This window comes from Pelmatolapia mariae, linkage group LG16_19 (assembly GCF_036321145.2).
Source record: "Pelmatolapia mariae isolate MD_Pm_ZW linkage group LG16_19, Pm_UMD_F_2, whole genome shotgun sequence".
NCBI classification, from domain to species: domain Eukaryota; kingdom Metazoa; phylum Chordata; class Actinopteri; order Cichliformes; family Cichlidae; genus Pelmatolapia; species Pelmatolapia mariae.
The window spans coordinates 37,105,707-37,117,456 of record NC_086241.1 but is presented as its reverse complement, the minus strand read 5'-3'; the positions used below and the strand labels follow the sequence as shown (position 1 = coordinate 37,117,456).

The following is an 11,750-nucleotide window of genomic DNA, read 5'->3' as shown; positions in this document are numbered from 1 at the left end:
GAGGTGAAAGAGGATGTAAAGAGCATCCTAAAGTCTCTGCAAGTTTTGCAACAGGAAAATAAGAAACTAGAGGGACAGATACAGACTCTGTCCATAACAAAGAGGAACTGGAGCTCGTGAATGATGTACCATGTGACACAGTGGAGAATCAACTAGCCGATGCAGTCAGAGAAAAGTACCTGACCCTGAATTCTGGAGCCATACCAAAGATAATTTGGGACCCGAAATACACCCCAAGGGACTTTTTAGAGAGAGCAAAAGAATAGTGGATGACAGGAACGGGCATACACCCAGGTCAGGAAGGAGAACACAGGGCGTGGTTTCGTGCAGCGGTGCTTTGGGGGCTGCCTGAGAAGGTGACAACTGATTTAGAGAAAAACCCTGATTTTGCAGTTACAGACTCGACTCAGTGGGAGAGACATGTGGTCCATAGGCTGGAGCTGGAGCTGGAGCAGGACCAGGCGAACAAACGAAAGAAGGACCTAGAGGAGGCACAGGCGCAACTGTTAAAACTACAACTGAATGAAGCTCGAGAAAAACATAACTCAAAGAAAAGAGAGGTCAAAGATTCTAACAAAACTACTATGGTGGCGAGGCCCCAACCAGATCCCATGCCTGACTGGCCAGATCTTGATCCAAACCTGTATCCTGATGACCGTTGGCACGACAACCCACCAAGGCAGAGACAAGCCACGGGAAATTGGGGGACCGGCCGTTCGCAGAGAGGGCGTGGTGGATACGGACGGAGAGAACCGAGAGCTCGTGGTTCGGGGAATCCCAGAATTAACCCATGGAATGTTTGTAATTTTGTTTTGTTTCTCAATATTTCGAATCGGGACAAGAGCCTTCAGTTTTCAGGCCCCTCTTCTGTGTAACCAGCTTCCAGCTTGGATTCAGGAGACAGACACTATCTCTACTTTTAAGATTAGGCTTCAAACTTTCCTTTTTGGTAAAGCATATAGTTAGGGCTGGACCAGGTGACCCTGAATCCTCCCTTAGTTATGCTGCAATAGGTGTAGGCTGCCGGGGGATTCCCATGATGCACTGAGTATTTCGTCTTTACTCACTTTGTGTTAATAGACCTCTCTACACTGAATCACACTTGTTATTAATCTCTGTCTCTCTTCCACAGCATGTCTTTATCCTGTTTTCCTTCTCTCACCCCAACCAATCACAGCAGATGGCCCCGCCCCTCCCTGAGCCTGGTTCTGTCGGAGGTTTCTTCCTGTTAAAAGGGAGTTTTTCCTTCCCACTGTCGCCAAAGTGCTTGCTCATAGGGGGTCATATGATTGTTGGGTTTTTCTCTCTATGTATTATTGTAGGGTCTACCTTAAAATATAATGCACCTTAAGGTGATTGCTGTTGTGAGTTGGCGATATATAAATAAAATTGAATTGAACTGACTCAAGTGCAGGAACCCAGAACAGTGACAGCGAAATGTTTTACATTGTTTATTTGTTAAACTCAAATCTTCAAAGTGTGACAGGGACAAAGGCAACAAAACACAGAACATGACATTGCAAGGCCTCGTTAACAGGCTAGGTAGACATGGATTTAAAAGGGGGAATTGGGCCAGAAATGCAGACTGGACTGTGGCAGTTAAGCAGTCACACTGAGGAGAGAGGACAGCGGAGTTAGCTAGGTAGTGAATAGAATAGAATAGCTTTTATTGTCACTGTTACAAGAACAATGAAAGGCTGTTTGGCATTTCTCCATGTGTGTGAAGTACACAATAGCTTAAGTATTTACACAATAACAGACAAATTTACATTTACACAAGAAAGATATGTACAAGTCATACATACACCTGCAAACATACGGATACACCCATACAAACATACACATACATACATACGTATATGTATATATACACATGTATGCGTGTGTACATACATACACACACATATTTCCACATAAATGCTTACATATATATACACATACACATACATGCCATCTAACTAGCAGGTGCATTGAGAGGTGCAGTGTGATCAGTGATATTGCACATTGAGTGTGTGTGTGTGTGTGTGGAGGGGGGGCTGTTGCAACTATACTAAATAAGGTTATAATAAATACAGTTTAAAGAGGTAGGGATGTTGGTTGCATTGAAGTATAAATAGAAATACGATTTATAAATAAGGTGTAATGTCCATGAGCGTTGGCAGTGCAGTTATCCTCCAATCAGGGTGGAGGTAGGGCATGTTTGACAGCCTGTGGGTAAACACTTCTGTTTGTCTTCAACCTGATGGACCTGTAGTGTTTACCAGAGGGAAGGGGGGGGAAAAGTGAGTGTCCAGGGTGTGAGGGGTCTTTGATGATGATACTGGCTTTCTGCTGAAGTCTGCCAGTATAGATGTCTCTGAGGGGGGTTAGTGAAGTGCCGATTGTCCGCTCTGCTGCCCTCACCACCCGCTGCAATTTCCTCTTATCCTCCACTGCGTAGCAGTTGAACCAGAGTGTGTAGCAGTAGGTGAGAAGGCTCTCGATGGTGGAGCGGTAGAAGTTGAGTACCAGTCTCTGGAGTAATTGGGCCTGACGTAGTTTCCTGAGGAAGTACAGTATTTGTTGTGCTTTCCCTACCTGGTGGGAGATGTTTGTGGACAGGTAAGGTCAGCCAAGATGTAGACTCCGAGAAACTTAAAGCTTTCTACCCTTTCTACCTCCTCCCCATCAATGTAGTGGAGAGGAGCTCTGTAGATGGTGATTATATTGTATAACTTTTCTTCCTTGCAACAACAACAAACAAAAAACTTTATTTATATAGCACATTTAAAAACCAGTGGTGTACCAAAGTGCTTAACATGCAAGAGGGTAAGATGAAGTAACAGGGAAGGATGAGGGCTATGGCAAGGTACCAAAACGTGCTAGCAGGTTGAATGGCATTAAAACACACGAAGGCAAAAGAATTGCATATAAAAGCATAAAAGAAAGCTAAGTGTAAAGGATAAAACAGTCAAAAAATTAAAAATGAATTAAAAGTAATTAAGAATAAGCCGAAGATAAGAATAAGCGTTAAGCTGACTATCAAGCAAGCGTTAACTGGTAGAAAAGGCGAGGCTAAATAAATGGGTTTTTAACCGCGATTTGAAGGAATGGATGGAATCAGACTCGCGTATAGCGATGGGGAGGTTATTCCATAAATCGGGTGCAGCCAAGGCAAATGCGCAGTCACCTCTAGTCTTCAGCCGAGCTCTCGGCAGTACCAAGAGTGACTGGGAAGATGATCTTAATGCTCTAGTAGGGGTGTATGATCTAAGTAGCTCAATGAGGTAGCTTGGCGCTATATTGTTAATAATTCGGAAGGTAAGCAGCAAGATTTTGAATTGAATACGGTACTTAACGGGAAGTCAATGCAGATCAGCAAGGACAGGGGTAATAGAAACACGCCGCCCACTACCAGTAAGGAGACGAGCAGCTGCATTCTGAACAATTTGGAGTCTATGGAGGAGAGTAGAGTTAAGAACGAAGTAAAGTGAGTTGCAATAATCCAACCTAGATGTCACAAAGGCGTGGATAACCTTTCCAAGGTCCCTATGTGGAACATAATGTCTTGGCCTTGCTAATAAGACGCAATTGATGGAAACAAGATTTAACAACAGAAGACACTTGTTTATCGAACTTAAAAGAGCTATCCAAAAATACACCCAGGTCACTAACAGTGTCGGTGAGGAAACTGTTAAAGGAACCGAGGGCGTCACGGAGTTGGCCACGGGGGATTCTACTGTCAAACACGATAATTTCCGTTTTCCTGTCGTTTAGAATAAGAGAGTTACCTGCGAGCCAATTTTTGACCTCATGCATGCACTCGCGAAAGCCGTACAAAGACATAGAGGGATCATCAGTTAGCTCGAAATACATCTGTATGTCGTCGGCATAACAATGATGTGCGATGTTATACTTCTCAAAGATTGCGCCTAAGGGGAGCATATACAGTGAGAAGAGCAGGGGGCCAAGGACAGATCCTTGAGGAACTGGAGATGGATTTAAGATGTAAAACTTTACGAATAAAATGAGTTAAAAAAATTTCACAGAGAGAAGGAGAGCACGCCAGGGAGGGATCGGGGGTTGTGACCATGAGTAAGAATAATTTTAGATAGGAAGGCAGCTTTGGCCATTTTAGCAGCAAGTTGAAATTGCAACCGGCTGGCACGCAAGATATCGTAAGAAACCTGGAGTCTATCTTTCTTCCATCTTCTCTCATCCCGGCGGCACACACGTCGCAAAGCATGTGTAGAATCATTTAGCCAGCATCGGGAAAAGGATCTAGGGTGCTTCATTTTAACAGGGGCAACAGTATTGAGGATGGAGGAGCATGTGGAAAAAAAGGTGCTAGCAAAGTCATCGACCGTGGAAGCCAGGGAACAGTCAGGAATGGAGGAGGCAAGTTTCGAAAAAGACATTGAAAAATTCTCCACAGTTCCAGAATTAATTATACGTGTAGGGCGTAGGAGAGCATCAGGGTGAAGTTCAGAAGTACATAAGTTAACATCAAAGATAACAGGAAAGTGATCAGAAATCCCAACATTTCTTATATCCTTAATGCTAATGTCCAAGCCATATGAAAAAACCAGATAGAGGGTATCGCCCCTAGCGTGGGTTGGTTGGTTAACCCACTGGGCAAGATTAAAAGAGTCCGTTAATGCAAGGAAGTCTTTGGCTAACGGATCGTCGTTACAGCAGATATGAATGTTAAAATCACCCATAATAAGCACACAGTCATATTTACAAATAACTGAACCAAGAAGGTCAGCAAATTCGTGAATAAAAGTCTTATTATATTTAGGTGGCCGGTAAACCAAAACAATCAGAGAAGTTTGCGAGGTGAAGAGAGTAAGTGATGAGGGAGGGGTAACGTAAATCCAGAGTGAGCTGAGATCCAGAGGTTCCTGATGGTTTGCGGTGGCAGGAGGGCAGGCAGGTTAGGCACAGAGTGATTTCCAAGATGGGAGTAAGGTATTATGAGTCCAAGAGAGAAGCTTAAGCTTGAGATTCAAGTCAAGGTGAGTCCAGGAACTGTGGCACAAGAAAACAAGGTTAGCAGGGTTGATCACAAAGAGAGCTTGAAACGTTGGTGCCAGCTACCAACGTGAGTTGATGACAAACTGGTGGTGAATGAACGTCAGTGTGAGGCTTAAGTCACTCTGCCTTGATTGCCTTTAATCAGCTCCAGGTGTGTGGAACTTTGGAGGAGAATGTGGCCCTGCCCAGGGGCGGATACCAGCTAGACTAAGGAGCCTGATAGAAAATTTCAGCCACACACCCTGACTAATATCTAATTATCATGAAGGTCCTCCAAAGTAGCTGTGATCTGACATTCAGTGACATGTGACCATTGGGATTCATGTGGTGTCTAGCACCAGGATATTGATAGCAGATCTATCCTGTTCTATATGCTGAAGTGTGGTGCTTTCCTGAGGAATGTTCCAGCTTAAGACCTTGGGCTCTTTTTGTGTTTCTCAAGGTTTTCCTGGACAGGTAAGGTTTATGAATCAATTAAAATGCCATTTTTGATCCAGTTTAAAACTAAGCAGTTATACTTCCATGTTATGCAATCACGACATCCAAAAATGAATGAGGTCAGATGGGAAAAATAGGAGGACGGATATTAGTGTGACGCACAGGAGAAAAAAGGGGCTCGGTCACAAAGCTGTTTGTGCTCAACAGCCTCACTTGTCTTTCTCTAACAATGGAAGAAACTGAACTCTGCTTTCCACAACTCCTCAACTCATCCTGTGTGCGGCAAAAGCGCCCACAAATTGAGGCTGTGTGTATTTACACCCTGCTATCATCTATCTCTCTGCTCACTGCAGTACTGAACCTACTTGTCATCATCTCCATCGCCCACTTCAAGTACTGACCTATTTAAATTAGTGACTTTTTTTTAGAGATAAAAAAATCATTTTTGCTTGTGAAGTTTCTTTTTATATGATGCTTTTGTCTTTTCCTCATAGTTTTAATGTTTTAACTGTTATACTAGAGATGCTATTACCAATGTAATGCTTTATTTTAATCCAGGCAGCTGCACACCCCAACCAACCTCCTCCTCCTCTCTCTGGCCGTCTCAGACTTCTTCGTGGGCCTCATCATGTCTTTTGAGATTAGTCTCCTAGATGGCTGCTGGTTTCTTGGTGACCACATGTGTGCTTTGTATAGCAGTTTAGATTACATTGCTACTTCTGCTTCAGTAGGAACTATGGTACTCATATCAGCTGACCGCTATGTAGCCATTTGTGACCCGCTGCATTATCCCACCAAAATTACTATAAAAAGAGTCTCAGTCTGTATTTGTATTTGCTGGGCTTGTTCAATTCTGTATAACAGTCTTATCATGAAGGATAATTTCAAGCAGCCAGGGAGGTATAATTCTTGTTCTGGTGATTGTGTAGTTGTCATTGACTACTTTGTGGGAATTGTTGACTTTGTTTTGACCTTTGTCGGCCCTGTGACTGTCATCATAGTTCTGTATCTAAGAGTATTTGTGGTGGCTGTGTCTCAGGCTCGGGCAATGCGCTCTCATATCACTGCTCTCAGACTCCAGGGGTCAGAGACGGTGCATGCTAAGAAATCTGAGCTGAAAGCTGCCAGGACTCTCGGTGTACTTGTTATTGCCTTTCTGATATGTCTTTTCCCATTTTACTGTTCCTCAATGGTAGGCCAGAATAGTTTCTTTGATATTAGATCTGTACCTTTTGAGCTCTTGCTGTTCTATTTTAACTCTTGTCTGAACCCATTAATCTACACTTTTTGCTACCCCTGGTTTCTGAAATCTATTAAGCTCATTGTGACATTTAAGATATTTAGGCATGGCTCCAGTGAGGCCAGTATACTATAGGGAAAAGTGATGTTATCACTGACACGGTGAAAAAAGATAAATTATGATTAATTTACACTAAGTACAATTCCAGAATTCTGATAAAATGGATTTGTTTCCATTGTTTCCATTATTAATGTACTAGTCCTCTGGTCCACAATGACAAAATTCTGTGTTTTGTCCACAACTTAAATGATTGTAAATCCATCAAAATCAAATTAGAATGCACAAACAATTTCTGAGAGTTTTACATGGTACTCTAATTTATATCTACAGTCTACTGATGAGACAAAAAATGTTGGTCTTAGTAAATAAATACATATATGAATAGTCATTATTCAGTTATTCTACAAGTGAAATTCACACGTTTGATTTGTTGACCTTAATATCAGACCCCATAACATGAGAACATAAAAAACAAACATTCCCTGGAGCTCAACAGCATCCCTCCATTTCTCACTGTGTTTCCTCAGGGAATTTAAGTCACTTTGTAGTATTTTAAGGTTTAAATGTGGCTTCTACATCGGTCTGTGCTCACTATCAATTTTACACACATATATGAACTTGAGTGACACCTTTTTCTTAATCCATAAAGTTAAATATGTTGTTGGTCCAGGTATATAAACTTCACCTCTATGGGAAGGCTTTCCACAAGGTTTAGGAGTGTGTATATGGGAGTTTTTGACTATTATTACACATCAAACCTTGTCTTTATGAGACTTACCTTTTGTATTGATGCCCAGTCATGTTGGTGAGACACAGCAACAATTTAAATGACTGTGGGTGATATGATGCTGGCTATGGATAATAAACAGATACTGACCACTTACTAGACATGCAACTGAAAGCATCCTCTAAAATGTGTTAACATCTGTTTTAGCTCTGTTGCCTCAAGGACTGCTTTTTTAATCTTTATAATCTCATACCACAAAACTTACATTCAGTCTGGATTTATTGAGCTTCTGTAATGTAATTTTTAGCTTTCAAAGCTATTTATGTGATACTGTTAATATCTTATATTGTAAAGACATGATTATACCCCGTAAGCTTGTTAAAGTGTACCCTAACAATATGCCGTGGGTCATCAAAAGCATCAAATCCTGTTTACGGAAAAAGAGACAGGCTTTTAAAGAGGGGGCTGTTACTGACTTTCACACAGCCACCAAAGACCTGAAAGTCAAGATCTTGAAAGCAAAATAGAGCTACAAAAACCTTCTAGAAAGCAAATTTGCTGCAAAAAATTTGGGCTCTGCCTGGACTTGTATGAAAACCACAGCAGGGTTTCAAAATCCCCAGAGCAGCAGTCAGATCATTTTAGATTGTTTTAATTCAGACAGAGATTTTGCACTTTGAATATGTTTTATGCTCATTTTAGTTCCTCTGATTTTAGCAAGAATATTTTGGAACTGAAACAGAAACAGAAACAGAAACAGATACTCAGCACTTTATCATTGAACTCATGTCCAAAAGGCCTTTCATATATTTAATGTGAACAAAAGCCAGGGTCCTGATTACATTAGTGGCCACCTAATTAAATCTTGTGCTAAAGAACTCAGTCCTATATTTCAGGTTATTTTTTTTATAAATCCTTGCAAACACAACATGTGCCCTCTCTTTGGAAAGAAGCAGTTGTAGTTCCTGTCCCTAAATCTAGTCATCCAAAAGTTCTAAGTGACTTCAGGCCTGTTTCCCTCACCTCAGTTGTGATGAAAGTCTTCAGAAAATCATCAGAAGTTTGATTATGGAAGAGATTGAACATCAGCTGGATCCAATGCAATTTGCATATAAGCCCAATAGAGGAGTGGAGGAGGCGCTTTTGACTCTATTAATTTGATTTTTAAACATGTACAGATATGTAAAGATAGCTTATCATAATAATCAATAAAGAAAGAAGACAGTCGATCATTCAAAAATAAACCAAAACATAAGAACTCAAAATGCTGTGTCAAACCGACCCAGAATCGTGACAACTGCTAATTGTGTGATGATTTAATTAACGAACTATTGTGTGAATTATTTTGACGCTTTTATTTAGATTGAAGAAAATTGAGGCATATGGTTTATTTTTCTCTTTATTTAGGTCGAAGACGCAGTTGTGAGGGTGTGGTTCACTTCCGCTTTTAATTTTAACCCTAAATTAAAATAGTGGTGCGAGAGCAAATTTTAAGTGATTTGGAGTGTTTTGAGTTGTCGTGTGTGAGTGAAGTTGGTTGTTTATTTAGAAAACTGGGGGGAAAAAAAGAAGTAAAGAAAAGCTGAGACAACCGTGTGTGCGGTCGCAGAGTAGGTGTTAGAGAAAAGTGGAAGTGAGCGCTGGAGCAGCCAGCACGCTTTTGACAGCAAAGAGGGAAGTGCCGTGGGGGAACCCATAGGGAGGAGTCAGAAAGCAGCCATTTTGTGAAGGTGGGTGGAACACTTAAAATGGCTGACAGCTCAAGTGTGACATCCAGTGGAGAGAAGAGGTATAAGCCACTGAAGAACCAAGTGGAACAATTAAAGAAGGCCATACGTATGGCTTGTCCTGGAACATCAAAAGAGGCAGAGAAGGAATGCAAAGGCATGGAAGAGGAAGTGAAAAAATTATGTGATGTTCAACAAAAAACTTTAGAGGACAGGGTATCCTTGCATCTGGTTTTCAAGGATGAAGGTGGGAAATGTTGAAGAAGAATGAAAGAGTTAGAAGAGAAAGTCCAGGGTCGGTCAGTGAACAGAAAAACAAAAACAGAAAGGAAGGCACTGAAAGAGAAGCATGGTCAGTATTGCAAGTTCATGATTATGTGCCAGGGGGTGTCCCATTGGATGAAAGACAAAGTGGAAGAAGCTGGACCACAGCCTGAAAAGCAAGAACAGAAGGGAGTCACTGCTGAACTTGTAACACTGACAGCATATCCCTGTCTCACACAGCTGCCCAGCGCCCCGCCTCCTCCCTGCGCCTTTCCAGTAATAACCCTGGAAAGAGGGTCAGTATGTGGGCCGAGTGGAGAAACGGGCACAGTGAAGGACACTGGGCTCGGGACTGCACTGGGCCGGCCAGGGACCACAAGAACAAGACTATTGACCCCAGGCACGTGGAGGTTTCAGAGGCAGAGGAGTCTACAGGGGCGGACACCAGGCCTCAAATCCAGGCGCAGCGCCCGTCACTCAGTACCCAGTGGCTGACTGGGGCTGGGGGGAGGAGCAGTACTGAAGGGACCCAGAGAGACCAGACAACATAGGAATGGCAGATCCTATGTTGTCCATGACCGTGGAAGGCACAGAGATGACCTTCCTGGTGGACACTGGAGCGACTTACTCAACGCTGAAAGCTACACCAAGCAGCGCAATGCTCTCAAATCACACAGTGAGTGTGGTGGGTTTCTCTGGGATTCAAATGACTCTGCCAGTAACCGATCCAGCTCTGACCAAGCTGGGGAAACAGACTTTGAAACACAGATATGTGGTGTCTCCTCAAGTGCCTGTAAATCTGATGGGCAGGGATCTGCTCATTAAGCTGGGAGCTACTATCATGTGCTCTGCAGATGGACTAACTGTTACCCTTCCAAGAGGAACACAGTTCCCGTGCCTGGGGATGTACTCAAAAAACCAATACCTGGTACAAGACTGTGCACAACCTACAGCCGACATATACTGGGGACGGCTGGTGGAGGAAGGCATTTTGGGACAATACCAGCTGTGGAGGCCTTGGATCATGAGTCTGGCTGTCTACTCCCCGCCCCGCGATTCTTACCACGTCACTCTCTTTTACGATAGGGACGATGATGACATCTCCCGAGAACAATTCCAGTCTGACCTTGAACGTCAGACCTGGAATGTACGTTCACACAACAGAGGGGGTCGCGGCAGCAGTAAAATTTACGGACGAACAACTGCCTTGGTACAAAATGGGGTCTGATTCGGCACCCCATATCACAATGGCGGTCCATGAAGGTCATCAGGCGAAGGAGATGGGGTCAATGGCCAAGCAAGCATTGGACAGTGCTTGGTGGCAGGCCAGACAGATTCCAAATGTTTGGTACGCACCTACATGCAAAACATATCGTATCACCTGTCTTTCAAATGACGCAGTGGTACTAGAACATCAGTAGATTTCGAGAACACATGGTAGGGAGAGATGGGGCCCACGGACGTGGGCCTGGCGACCTGTTCACCCGTGCTGTTCCAGCTGAAGTCTGAGGCACCAATCTGGAGATCACAGTACAGACACAAGCCAGAAGCAGAGGAGAGGATTGCAGAAACCATTGAAGGGCTACTGAAAGTAGGAGTGCTTGAGCCCTCACAATCATTTTAGAACACACTCATTTTGCTAGTGGAGAAGCATGGGACAGGGAAGTACAGATGGTGCATGACCTCAGGGCCATTAAGGCCATTCTCCGTACTGACACTGTGCCCGTTCCAAATCCCTATACAGCGCTGACGGCAATTTCATTTTCATTTCATTTCATTTATTTATTTATTTCACACTTGGTACGACAGTTTCCACAGTTAGTTCTTTCAGACAAACCTACCACACTTTCTATCAGTAAAGCACTGCAACCATGTGTGAAAAGGAGCAGGAAGAAGAAAATATTCTTATTAAAACCTGCCCCCTACCTACAATCCAACTTATATTGCAAGTGGGCACCAAAAATCAAGGAACAAACTAACATTGACATTTATCTCCGGTCCTAACTCAAACCAAACAACAAATTTACAATCAGAATATGCCACTCCACATAGTAACAAGGAGAAAAGAAAAGTAAATAAAATAAATGAGGCAAAAAAATAATGGATCCTTTTTCAATTAACTCCAATTTCATTCACATTCTTCATATTGACTTATCGTTTTAGACATGTAACACTTTTTAATGTAAATTTATACAATTCTTTAAATTATAATGAAGAGAGTTCCACAGTCGTATGCCCCTAACCGTTGGACTCATTAATCTTTGTGTAGTCCTAGCTA

The 11,750-nt window shown here is 42.6% G+C and overlaps 1 protein-coding gene across 1 annotated transcript; it reads left to right on the top strand.

The window, feature by feature from the left end:
• Positions 1-269: 269 nt before the first annotated feature.
• On the top strand, positions 270-6,829 carry LOC134644566 (trace amine-associated receptor 13c-like). The gene is made up of 4 exons (XM_063497655.1): positions 270-797; positions 5,459-5,472; positions 5,662-5,847; positions 6,013-6,829. The coding sequence occupies exons 1-4, from the start codon at positions 270-272 to the stop codon at positions 6,827-6,829; spliced, it is 1,545 nt and encodes a 514-aa protein (XP_063353725.1).
• The last annotated feature ends 4,921 nt before the right edge of the window (positions 6,830-11,750 follow it).

Coding starts and splice junctions, on each gene's coding strand:
- LOC134644566 (XM_063497655.1), top strand. CDS start 270: ATGACAGGAACGGGCATACACCCAGGTCAGGAAGGAGAACACAGGGCG. Junction 5,848..6,012: donor ATCTCCATCGCCCACTTCAA/GTACTGACCTAT, acceptor ATTTTAATCCAG/GCAGCTGCACACCCCAACCA.